The sequence below is a fragment of the Podarcis tiliguerta genome (genome assembly GCF_965153285.1).
Source record: "Podarcis tiliguerta genome assembly, chromosome: 2".
In the NCBI taxonomy this organism is placed as follows: Eukaryota; Metazoa; Chordata; class Lepidosauria; order Squamata; family Lacertidae; genus Podarcis; species Podarcis tiliguerta.
In genome coordinates this window covers 83151436-83164727 of record NC_139535.1, presented here as the reverse complement: position 1 = coordinate 83164727, position 13292 = coordinate 83151436, and the positions used below count along the sequence as shown (strand labels likewise).

The 13292-nt window shown below is 46.2% G+C and overlaps 1 protein-coding gene across 1 annotated transcript; it reads right to left on the bottom strand.

Annotated features, from left to right (window-relative positions):
- Positions 1-974: 974 nt before the first annotated feature.
- LOC310672509 (cytochrome P450 2B4-like) lies at positions 975-12806 on the bottom strand. The gene is made up of 9 exons (XM_083429794.1): positions 12435-12806; positions 12079-12241; positions 11701-11850; positions 9600-9760; positions 8043-8219; positions 6326-6464; positions 4905-5092; positions 3229-3370; positions 975-1578 (listed from the first exon to the last, which is right to left on the bottom strand). Exons 1-9 carry the CDS (start codon positions 12603-12605, stop codon positions 1385-1387), a joined length of 1485 nt encoding a protein of 494 aa, XP_083285920.1. The 5' UTR covers positions 12606-12806; the 3' UTR covers positions 975-1384.
- Between the last annotated feature and the right edge of the window lie 486 nt (positions 12807-13292).

The window sequence follows — 13292 nt, the reverse complement described above, 5'->3', positions numbered from 1 at the left end:
CTTGACCTCAGGGTCCATTGTGCCAAATTTAGTTACAATATATCTTAAGCAGTGTCTAAATAAATGCAGTTTTTTTATTTTTTAAAAAGATTCAGGTTGTGTACCTTTTGATGTTGTGTTTATTGTTCATGACTACTTTTGTTTTGTTCGTATTTATGTATTTTTTGCACTTTGTAAGCCACCTGGAGCATGGTTTTAACTTTGGGAAGGCGGCACACAAACGAAATGATTTATTTATTTATTTATTTAGGCCAAGTTTTTCCACATCTTCTTGTTTATTATTCAGCCACGCTGGCATTTTTTCATGGGTTTGTGCCTTTTCCTAGCCCGAACTACATATTTCATTTGTGTCTTTGTGAAAATGACTTTAAATTATGTTCACACTTTCTGAAGGAATATGGTCCTCCTACAGTAGTCTCAGTTTCCTCTAATTCCAATGAAATTTTCCCCTTGACCACTTGTCACTTACCTGTCTGTGAGATATATAATTATTTTTTTTAAAAAAATTGTCCAGTAGCACCTTAGAGACCAACTAAGTTTGTTCTGGGTATAAGCTTTCGGGTGCATGCACATTTCTTCAGATACGCTGAAACAGAGAGAGTTATTTTCTTCTTCTTCAGAGATTTAAATAGACAGAATTAAGGAATTTGGGGGTACTGCCTCTTGAGCAGGTGCAGAGGAGAGAGATAAGAGATATTTATTTGACATGTCTATTCACAGGCTTTCTTTGCTTTCAGTTGGGTTCTAATTGTGGGATCAGTGTTCCTCATGCATTCAAGTGTGTGTGTGTTTTTTTGGGGGGGGGGTTGCACACAACAAATGCCACCCATATTCCCCCTCAATTCAATCCAGGGTAAATCCAATAAGATTAAAAAACAATAATCTGTTGCCAATGACTCATTTGAAATATCTCAACAACCTGTATGCCGTTTTAAGCCTCCAGCTGTAACCAGACAAACAAGATTAGCATTCACTTTGTTAACGCAGTATAAAGCGTTTATTTGCTCACAGATAACGGCTAGCCAGAAGCTGCTCTATGGTTACATTTGAGAGAGGCAGCAAAGAAAATTAGGCATGGGTTCTTGTATGAAGCCTACTGTATATTCCAAATGCATTGTCAGGGTTGTGGTTTTGGAATGGTCCACTAGAGGCAAGGGAAGAGTGATAGGACACTCAGCGGGAGCTCTGTGACATCAGAACCTCAAGTTTAGAATAACCATAATGCCGTGTGTCACACTTGGTGACTCTCAGCAGATTCCACATCCTCCACTTTTCTACTCTGGCACAGGCCTGAAGCTTTTGGACAGAGAAACAAATAGACACACAGAGACAGAGAGACATTGTTCTGGGTCTCTGAGTATTTCTGGAATCATGAATTTCCATCTCATTTCACATTTTTACGTCTGATGGCTCGTAACAGGCGGTGCTTCCTCTCTCCTCTGCAAGCAGAAAACAGGGTATCCACGTCCACCTCATTGGGGTTTGCAACCAGTTGAAAGGTGAATTTCTGGAGCAGGGTGGCAATGAAGAGGAAAAGCTCCATCTTGGCCAGACCCTCTCCTGGGCAGGCCCTCTTCCCTAGAAGACGGAAAGGGAAAGAGAACTAGTTCAGCACTTGGGGAGATTTACTAAGATCAAGTATGCGTTGAGAACTTCTGACTTATGGCCCAAAAGGATGTGTTATCAGGTGATATGTGACCAGATCACCTGCGTTCCCTTCTCCGCAAAAGTAAAAGACAGTAACTCTGGGAAATATAGGTGAAGCACACTAGGACTGCAAAGTTAACCATCTCCCTATGCTGTTTTCCCAATGCAAGAAGACAATGCACATTCCTTCCATCACTCCCATGGTTGCTTGTACCTTTGCCCCACCCCACTCTGAGAGATTTAGTCATCGATATCTCCATCCCACCATATTTATATAGCTTGACACCAAGATAAATAGCATTCTGCTTCAAGGCTCAGATATGAAGCTCCTGTTCCCAATGCACAATAGTCTTCATGGCTGCTACTTTTACATGCTGAGACGTGGCTGGTGCTGTGGTCTAAAACACTGAGCCTCTTGGGCTTCCCAATCAGAAGGTCAGTGGTTTGAACCCCCGCAACGGGCTGAGCTCCCATTGCTCGGTCCCTGCTCCTGCCAACCTAGCATTTCGAAAGCACACCAGTGCCGGTTAGATAAATAGGTACTGCTCCGGTGGGAAGGTAAATGGCATTTCCATGCACTCTGATTTCCATCACGGTGTTCTGTTGCACCAGAAGCAGTCTAGTCATGCTGGCCACATGACCCAGAAAAGCTGTCTATGGACAAACGCCAGCTCCCTCAGCCTGAAAGCGAGATGAGTTCCACAACCCCATAGTCGCCTTTGACTGGACTTAACCGTCCAGGGGTCCTTTACCTTTTACCTACTTTTATATGTGGATTTGCATGTCCTCGAGGTGTTAATCTCAAAAACAAGACAGTCAATAGCAATGGCAGGGAGCAAGTCCAATACATGTGGATGAAGCAGGAATTTCAGCAGCAGCCATGATAGCAGAAGACCAGACTCCAAGAAGCAATGCCAGATTACCAAATTGGCAGAGTAGGCACCAAACTATGGGCCCCATGCCTTTTATGGACCCCACAACCACGGACCAAAATAATATTGATTAGATCTTGAAAGAAAATTCCAGTCGAGCTTTCTTAGTTCAATGTTATCTCGCGGGAGTGCGCGCACTAGGGAGGCCCCAAGATTTCAACCGCCTAGGGGCCTCCACAGGGTTTAATCCGGCACCGCCATGAAGCACTCTCTATGCCAGGAGCGGGAAACCTTTTCACACGATCTGGGTGGGTAGGACCAGAGGCAATAGTGGGTAGAGCAATGGAGCATCCTTTTGCACAGTAGGCTCTATCCAGCCTTGCAAGTCAGAGGATTATTTCTGCACCTGCCCCTTGCCAGCCAGCCAGCCAGCTAAGCAAGAAGCTCTGTCACAGTTCAATGACATATTCCAGTCAGCCAGAGCACTTAGGGTGGGCATGGAGCAGGGGTAGTGGTGGATGCAGCCTGGGAGAAAGGGGTGTGGTCTGGGGAGGGGGGTGTTTGCTTGAGGAGAGTCCTGAGGGCCAAATAAAGAGGCCTGGAGGGCCACATTCAGCTTCCTGAGGTCCCTCAGTCCTGCTCCAGGCTTTTGTAGGATCTTAGGTACCTAAATGCGGCTGCGAGCCCCGTGAACAGCTCTTACTGTTACCTGCAGAGAAAGGCATAAAGGCATCATTCTTCCTGAATTCACCCTCTGCATCCAAGAAGTGACCCGGGTCAAACTTTTCAGGAGTCTCCCAGCAGGCTTGGTCGAAATGCACAGAAATGAGCAGTGGAATAATAAAGGTGTCCTTTAGGGAGATAAGAAGATGCATAATCAAGACTCTCGGCTCAATTTAACAGAGAGCAAATAAAGAAGTCTTGTCTTTGACAGAGAGTTGAATGGAATAAATCTTCTCAGAGGAAGAGCTGGTTCATAGAAGGATAGTAGCAGAAAGATGGTGGGAGCTAAGGGTGGATGGATCTGTCAGTTTCAATTATCTCAATTTCTCATTCCCCCAACCCCCCGCAGCATTTTTTCTTAAATCCTCATAAAAATTCCTCAGCATTTTAGTGCAAATATCTCCTAATAAACACATTTGTATGCAGCATTGACAAATGTACACAATTTTCACAAGCAACCCCCCACCCCAAAAGTAATGCATTTTTGAATGCTTTTTCATGGATCTACCCATTTGTATGCAAACTTTCCCCTTACTGATGCATTTCTGTAAACCGTAGTTTTGTTGGAGAGACTATATCATAAAATTCGAACTGATTCGAATTTTCCATTTTCATGTTGTTTCCATTATCATGTTGTTTTGAAAAGTGTGGTTCTGGAATGAGGTCCGCTGGCACAACAAGACTCTCCCCACTCTCCTCCCACCACATGCCTTTCACCCCCTAAATCTCTTCTGGAGGGTTGGGGAAAATGCAAGGTTTAAAGAACGGATCAGTGGGGAGGATAGGTGGGGAAGTTCTGCTGCACAAGCAGGCCTCATTCCCCATATGCATACCCCACTTGGCACTATGTTAAGCCCCACCCCATGTCTTTATGCAATTTATGATCAATTGTATCAAGATGTGTGGGGGAAAGTGTGTGTAGTGTTTTACCAACAATTCAATATCTGCACTTCTCCCAGTTTTGCAGTGCAATTCTCTGGCCTTGTGTACAAAAACACACATACTAAGATAAAGTGTGCATAAAATTCATATACAGTGGTGCCCCGCAAGACAAATGCCTCGCAAGACGGAAAACCCGCTAGACGAAAGGGTTTTCCGTTTTTCAATGCGCTTCGCAGGACGAATTTCCCTATGGGCTTGCTTCGCAAGACGAAAATGCCTTGCGAGTCTTGAGATTTTTTCCCGCCCCCCACCCCCTTTTTCTAAGCCGCTAAACCGCTAATAGCCTTTTAGCAGCTAATCCGCTAATCCCTTAAGCCTTTAATAGCCGCTAATAGCCGCTAATAGCCGCTAAACCGCTAATAGCGCTAATCCGCTAAGCCGCTAATAGGGTTGCTTCGCAAGATGAAAAAAACCGCTAGACGAAGAGACTTGCAGAACGAATTAATTTCATCTTGCGAGGCACCACTGTACTGATGAAAATAACATACAAGCTGCGTTGTAATAAGCTAAAATGTATATATTAGGAGAAATTCACACTGCAATGCTGATGAAATTTCATAAATACTTTTTAAAACATGCAAAGTGATGTGGGAAAGTGGAGAACTAGAATTTATGACTGGAGAAATGACAAACAAAAAACTGAAATTGCCATATCTAACCATCCTTTGCACAATACATTTGCTTCACAAAATACCCTGTTTATTTTCTGACTTGCCACACCTGAGGGATGGTGTAGCCCTTGAAATCCACATCCTGAGTTGTCAAACGTGGAAAAGCCTCACTACTCCCTAGCTGATAACGCAGTATCTCATGGGTAAATGCATTGGTGTAGTTCATCTTCACCCTGTCCTCCATGCCAGGAGCACGGTTGACTCCAACAATCTCATCAATCTCTTGGTGGACTTTGGCTGCAAAGAATGATATTTTATTGCAATGAATAATATTATTACATGTTAGTCTGGAACCCATTTCCCCCATATTGACAATACAGGCCTGCACCATACAGTGTGTAGAACCAAGGATATACAGCCGACTTTCGCTTTCCAATTTCAACCCTATTTGAGAGATCAGTTTGAAGTGATGGCCCAATGATCCACAGTCACTTGCTGCATGACAGATCCACTGCTTGATCCAGGCCAGTAATCTAAAATGCTTAGGATTAATCACAGGTTTGTCTGACCCCGAACGAGGGCTTTTTTTTCAACCGGAACTCAGTTCCAGCACCTCTCAGGTGGGCACTATTGCCATTATAAGAGAACAAGGGAGGCATGCATGGTGAGTTCCAGTACCTCTTTTTCTAGAAAAAAAGCACCGCCAAGGACTTGCATTCAACTGAAGGGACCAGTGGAATTCTAGAAACAATAAAAGGAACCTGCTCCTGCTGAAACCAGAACAGGAGCATGAAGATGAAATTCTGCATCTGTTAAGCTTTATTCTGCACCTAGTTTCTTATTCCTAAAAGTCCAAGGCCCACTACTCTAGCAGTTTCCCATAATCAATCCATCAAGTCTGAGCTATCGTTAAAAGAATAATTAGGAGGTCTGTCCCTGCTTGCTCCACCCGCCAGCTCTGCCTCCCCATTTGCCAACTACCTTCTCCCCACAGCTGGCCAACCCTCTTCCTTTACACCATTTTCTGTTTTGCCTCAGGCAGCAAAATGCGCTAGGCTGGACCTGCCTCAGGAGGTTATACATCTAGTGCACATTTAAAATATGAAATGTATTTTCAAACATGGTTAAATTGTTAATTTCAAATACTGAGGTGGTGGTGGGATTGTGGTGGTCAGAGAAATCTCTTGGGGTTTCTTTCAACTTGGCCATTCTTGATTCTAAGAGAATGTGGGCCAAGAAATGGACAGGCAGGTTTAGGCTCATTGTTAAGTAAACTCCAGAAATAAGTTGCCCAGGATGTCCCAGCTGTTAAGTAGAGGAGTTTAGCAACAGCTCGGGAAGCAGAGACTCCTACTAGAGGGTGGTGGGCATGGCTTCCTTCACTTTCTCTAAGGGTGGCGCTTGTGGAGAGAGAAACAGCCTGTAGTTTTGTGGGAGAGACACCACAGACTGGGGGTGGGGGTGGTTAGAGAGCTAAGCTGGAGCTCTGAAATATCTGGAAGTGTCTGTTGGGGTGCTAAAAGTGTGTACCTTGTATGTGTGGGAACCTTGCCAACAACAGGAGGCCATAGAAGATGCTATTGCTTGAGGTCTCTATACCAGCAATAAAGAGGACAAACGCAGTCATCACTAGGTCTTCAACACACATATTCTGAGCAGAGCTTTGTTCCTGTAAATTAATGCAGAAAGAAAGGGAAGAGGTGGAAGGGAAATGCCTGCTTAAAATAAAGGACCAGAATTTGTGCAACACCAGACAGCTGTGCATAAGTAAGCCGTCAAGATGGTTTTCTCGGCTTTAGCTCCATTCTAGATTAAGGTTACCAGATTTTTTTCAATGAATCCGGGGACACAATAAATAAATAAATACTACACGTTTGGGATGTTGATGCTGCAGCGATACTAGTTGCAGAGGGGCGGCCACTGCCTTGACCTCAACCGCCACATTTCCCCTTCCTCTGAGGCTCCTATCTCCTTTCTCCATGAGCCTGGGCAGCCCCTGAGTTGTTGGTTCTTCAGTGGTGGGCCAGGCATGGAAGGCGGAGAAGGAGGGCCAAGAGCGGTGGTGGTGGTAAGGCTCGGGCAGTGCAATGCCTCCCTTCCCATTGGAGCAGCCCCAATTCCATTCCTACTTGCGTGCAAGCAGGAGGTGGTGGGGATCCCTCAGCTGGGAAGGGAGGCTTCCTGTTGCCTAACTGAGAGATCCCTGCCCCCTCCTGCTTGCACGCAAGCTCCGATAGGCAGCATGAAGCCTCCCTTCACAGCTTAGTTGCTGGGGTCAGTGAAGGTGGAGGCAGCCTGGAAGCTGCATCTTAGAGCCCCTGAACCACCATCATATGGGGACTTCCGAGCAGCTCCTGAAGCCAGCCAGAGCCAACAGCTCCGGGCTGCTGAGACTGCCGCTGCTGTGTTTCCCGGGGACATTAGATGAAATCTGGGGACATTCCAAGGATGGAATTTGTCCAGGGACTTATTCGCAAATCCAGGGACTGTCCCCGGGAAATGGGGACATCTGGTAACCCTATTCTAGATCAAGCTATAGGAAGGGACCACCAAAAGCAACAATCCTATGCAATACTCTACACATTAATGTGGATGTCCCATGGAACTTACTGAGGCTGTCCCACCCATCTGGATAGAGGTAGCAGATTAGGTTCATGGCTGAATGGAAAAGAAAAGGGACTGAGGTGAAGGTGATCCAGTTCCTTCTCCTATGGCCTTTGTACAAGCAAACTCCTAATATCTGATGTGTCTTACTCCCTTGCCTCCACCACCTACCCCTCTGTGGGGCCCTGCCACAGATAACTTTTGTGGCTCAGCATTTCCCTCTGTGCAAAGGAAGGCCATGTGCCTTACACGCCTCTCAGCCAGAGCCTCCTCCTCTCCTCTTCTGGACCCTGCTTTTTATGTTCCTTTGGAGCTCTAGACTGATGCACTTGGTGTCTTCCTCTCACTGCCTTCCACTTCAAGGGGCCCTCAAAATTTTCATGTTCCCCCATTACCTGATAAGCATCTCCGACTGATATGTGTACTGCTGGCTATGGCCAAGCAAGGTGGACATGTTGATGACATTATATGACACATACGTAAAATTTTCTGGGGAGCATAGCCAATTTCCAATCAAAATAGTCTGCCCTAAGCTTTTGGGGTGGGGTGGGGAATCCCCAGGCTGAAAAGATACAAGTTTTGTAGTTACACGCAACAAGCCACTTCCCTTAGCTTCCCTCCCGCCGACAAATTTCTCATCTACCTTATTCAACCTGAGCAGGAAGCAGTCAATAAAATCACCAGGATTTTGTGGATCCAGGTTCAATTTGTGAGATTCCACGCTATCTCGGATAAACTGGCAGAGCTTGGAAGAGTCAGTGAAGAAATTCTTGTGGGGTCCAGGTACGAAGTCCATGATCCTTGGGATAGTATTGTATGCCTGGGACAAAGCAATGCAGTGCATTAGAGACAGTGATTCCCTCCCCCCCCGCCCCCATCTTTAGTGCCTTACTTTCCCACCTTTGGCCCAATTCACACGTTAATATATGCACCCATGTATTAGAGAAGGGTTGCCACATTCCTTCTGGCAAAATACAGGGCAGGGCAAGGGGGGGTGGGGTGATTTTTATTTTTAAAATCTGGTGCTGAAATGACTTCAAAACAATCTATTACAGTCTAACAGAATGGCCCCTCTGGAATTTGACACACATACAAACATGCATGCATGCACACACACATACACATAAATTTGTAAATCTGTCTGTGCTTTGCTACCCAGAACTTAAATACATAACCTTTCAAACCCCTTTTCACACACAAGCATTTGGAGAGGATCCCTAACTTGGAGGGGGGGGGGAGGGAGAGGAAGAGAGTTGACCTGAAATACAGGACAAACTGCATTCTGCATGAAATCAATATAGGACTCAGCATTTTACATTGAAATATAGGACTCAGTGGTGTAGGAAGGGATGTGTGGTGGGTGCGGACCGCCCTGGGTGTCATCACTAAGGGGTGTGTGTGACAAAATGGCAAAATTTGTGTTTTTAAAATAAATAAATAAAAATTGGGCTCACGACACTTTTCTTTTTTGGGAAAAAATAACTCCCGCACCCACCACAGCTCCTTTCCTACGCCACTGATAGCTAGGCGAAGCGGGGGACACTGCAGCGTGCCTGAGCCATGTGTCTCTCTTGAGGAGGAGGCAGCGGGCTGACTGCCTGCAAGCTCCATGCTGCTTTTTGGAGCAACATGAGACTTGTGTCTGCCCACCACCTCAGCTGCCCTACAGCTGAGGGGGAGGCTGCGGAGAGGCTCCATGCAGCGCTCCTTGCCTTGGCTCGCCCTGCCCCCATGGGTAGTTCGCCCCACCCGGGCACCCAAGCAGCTAGCTACACCGCTGACAGGACTATCCTGTATTATACAGGATAGGTGTCAACCCTTGTTGCGTGGCTATACCCGCCCCCTCCCACAGATGGAAAGGGGTGAGCCCGGGCTGACCTGACCTTAAGTGCTCTCAGGTGGGCCCGCCCCCAGCCAATAGGCTGGTGCTACCAAAATGAATAATAATGAGGAATGAGAACTCCGAGTCCCCCGGGGCTGGCTCCAGCCCCGCGAGGATGTGGATGGGGGCGTTAGCCCGCAAACCCCCCCTTTTAAGTTCGGGAGTGGCTTACTCACTAACATGGAAAACCTATTTCCAGGTTGTTCTCCTTCAGAATGCAGAAGAATGTTTACTCATAAAAGGAGCATTCTGCATAAATGAACACTTTCAATGACTGGGAGAAGTCCCCAGTTTTCCTAGTGCATGAGGGTGACGTACCGCTCCGGAGACATGCAAAACGAGGTTCATAAATTTCTTGATTACATCCAAGAGCTCCTTTAATTGGGGGTCTTCATAGCTGAATCGGCTCCCAAAGATAACAGAGCAGAGCACATTAGAAGCAGCAGTTCCGATGTCTGGCAGTGCATCAAAGGCCTGCCCTACAACCGCAAAGAGAGGGTTAAAAAGGTGACTGGCCTTTGTATCCTCTGCCCTTCATCCGTCAAAGCTTTGTGAACTTTCTCGGTGACCGATAGTTTGGCATTTGGATCTTTTATCTCTGTGTGTTCTGAAATTAAAGCTCAAGGTTGGCACATTCAAATAAGTGAAGGTGATGTGCCAAAGTGATGAACTTTTTTAAAAAGATGAAGAAGAAGAAGTGAATTTCATCTGAATTCATCATGAAATCAATTTTTCCACACAGAATTTATATGGAAAATACAGCAGCTCTAGCAAGACACATTTCTGAAAAAAATGTAACATGAAGAGGCTGATTAAAACAAGCATTATGAAAAGCATGGGAGCAAGCAATTTTGCTCCCTAAAGAAAGCTACCAAAAGAGAGATGTGTTAGTCACTGTGTTCAGTGGGGCTTACTCCCAGGTAAATGGCCATAGGATCGCTGCCTTAATGCCTCCACAGACATACACACCTAAGATATTGGCAAGGACAAAAGGTGAAATGAATGGCAGAATTCACTACCACAATCCAGCCAGTCATTAACCTATGAGAAATGTACATCTATCACATTAGAGATACATGCCAATGCATGTGTTATGAGCAGGGAAATGGGTTCTTCATGCCAAAGTGTAGAATCTTGCATTGAATTTCACTGTATTAGTTTGGGCCCAGGTCTCCAATCTGTTAAGGCCATTTTGAATCCCAATTCTGTCTTCTGCAGCGTTAGCTACCCCTCCCAGTTTGATATCATCTGCAAATTTGATTAGCATTCCCTCAATACCTTCATCCAAGTCATTTATAAAGATGCTGAACAACAACGGGCCCAGGACAGTACCCTGGGGCACCCCACTTCTGGGCCGTGTCCAAAAAGTGCTGTTGGGGGATGAGTGTTCAGACCCCTGGGCTCTCATTTGTGGGGTGCCTCAGAGTTCTATCCTCTCCCCCATGCTTTTCAACATCTATATGAAGTCACTGGGAGAGATCATCAGGGGGGTTGGACTGGGTGTTCACCAGTATGCGGATGATATCCAGCTCTACCTCTCATTTAAATTGGAACCAGTGAAGGTGGTGAATGTCCTAGTGTGAGTGTCTGTAGGTGGTTGGAGGACGGATGGCAGCTAACGGATTGAGTTGAATCCTGACAAGACAGAAGTATTGTTTCTGGGGGACAGAGGGCAGGCAGGTGTGGGGGATTCCCTGGTCCTGAATGGCATCTGTGCCCCTAAAGGACCAGGTGCACAGCCTGGGAGTCATTTTGGACTCACAGCTCTCCATGGAGTCACAGGTCAATTCTGTGTTCAGGGCGGCAGTCTACCAGCTCCATCTGGTACGCTGGCTGAGACCCTACCTGCCTGCGCACTGTCTCACCAGAGTGATACATGCGTTGGTTATCTCCCACTTAGACTACTGCAATGCACTCTGTGTGGGGCTACCTTTGGAGGTGATTTGGAAACTCCTCCTCCTCCTCCTCCTCCTCCTCCTCCTTTTTTCCAAGATGATGAGAAACCATTAGTGAGCACAACAACTATTCAGCTACAAAAGCACATAACAGTTATCTCATCCAGCCCACATATTACCAACCTCTCTGCAATACTATCATGGGGGGCTTTGTCAAAAGCTTTACTGAAATCAAGATACACTACGTCCACAGCATTCCCCTGCTCCTGGTCACACGTCTATATGCCCCAGCATACCCTTCTTTACTTCCTCTTTAACTGTTCGCACCCTAAAGGAAGGGCTGCTCTGTGTTCCCTATACCAGGAATGGGAATCTAGCATGTTCCAAATATTTTGGAACCCTGCTTCCATTAACCCTGGCCATTGGTTATGCTGACTGTGGCTGAAGGGAGCTGGGGTCCAACAATATGTGGAATGCCGCAGGTTCCCCATCTCTGTACTAGACCAGGAAGGTGCCTAGAGAACCTTGTTTGGCTGCCAGCACTTCCACCAAGCAGTTTGCCTCCTCTTGCATCCGCTCAGCCATCCGTTTCCTCCCCATGCCAAAGTTCCTCAGTGTGGAGAGAGTGAAGCGGCGCAGTTCCCTCCATCTTGCATTGTCTGAGTTGATGAGCCCTGAAAAATACAATTGGCACTGTTGCATTTATGTTTAATCAGACAACACTGAAGCCTGCAGCATGTTTTGTCCAGAGGCAAGGATCTTCTCCCAAAGGATTTACATGGCTTGTTGTCCCCAAGATTTGTAAGAAGATTGATAGCCATCAATTCCTGGGAAAGATTGCCATGACTCTTGGCAACTGCATCTCAAATTAAGGGGAAGATAAGATAGTTAAGAGCACCCACCGTAGCCATCAGTCACTTTTTCAAGGAGAGCTATGGGTGGCCGCCCACCAAATGCTTCAGCGTGATCCACCAATGCACCTTTGACCGCATCATATCCACAAAGCACAACCACAGGCTTTGGCCCCAGCCAGATGGTGAAGACTGAGCCATACTTCTCAAAAAGCTGAGGACAGAATCCAAGAAAAGCACGAGTCATTGAGCTGTAAGATATCATTCTTGGATTCGTATTCCTGGAAATCTCACATATGCATTCACCTCCTGCCTTTATTTCTGCCTTTGCTTCTTGAGCCATTTCTTATTCTCTGCCTTTTTAACGAAAGGATTCCAGGGGCAGCCTTGCAAGAGAGGACACTTACCTTGGGGTAGGTTTTGTGTAGAGGCAGGACCTCTTTCTGCAGGAGGTTCCCCAGAAAGAGCCAGGGAGCGGGTCCTGGAGGTAGCTGGCCTCTAGCTTTGTGAAGTTTGAAGGACAAGGCTGTGAGCAGAAAAAGAAGAAGGAGCACTCCTGCCCCAGTTACCAGCTCCATCTGTATCCTTGCTCTGTCCACTCCAAAGGCAAAAGGGCAGGAGCTTTTTAAGAGATGCTGAGCTAGAAGAAAATGACAAAGTTTGAGACCCGCCCAGAACGCCAGCGAGAGACATTTTTTCTACCTTCCTGGATTCCAATCCCCCTGGTATCTTCCATTGTTGCTAACACAGCTGCAGGCTAGTCAATTACACCAATGCTTTGGGACACGACAGAACTTTTCACAAAATTCTTGTTTAGTTACTGTTTTGATTTTTAAAAATAAATGGCACAATTCCTGTTACTTTTTTTTTAAAGGATCATTTGCCATTATCATCATATACAGTGGTACCTCGGGTTACATACACTTCAGGTTACAGACGCTTCAGGTTACAGACTCCGCTAACCCAGAAATAGTACCTCGGGAAATCGTGCTGCGGCACAGCAGCAGCAGGAGGCCCCATTAGCTAAAGTGGTGCTTCAGGTTAAGAACAGTTTCAGGTTAAGAACGGACCTCTGGAACGAATTAAGTACGTAACCAGAGGTACTGGTTTCTTGTTCATGGATTGGGTGGTCTCACTAGGTTGTCCCAAATTTATAAATCTGCCAAGCTTCCCCCAGCAGCTGATGAAGTCAATTGAATAAGGAGATCCTTGTTTGAAAAATGCAGGTGATTTATCTCTTGGGCTCACCAAGATTCCAGTAAGTA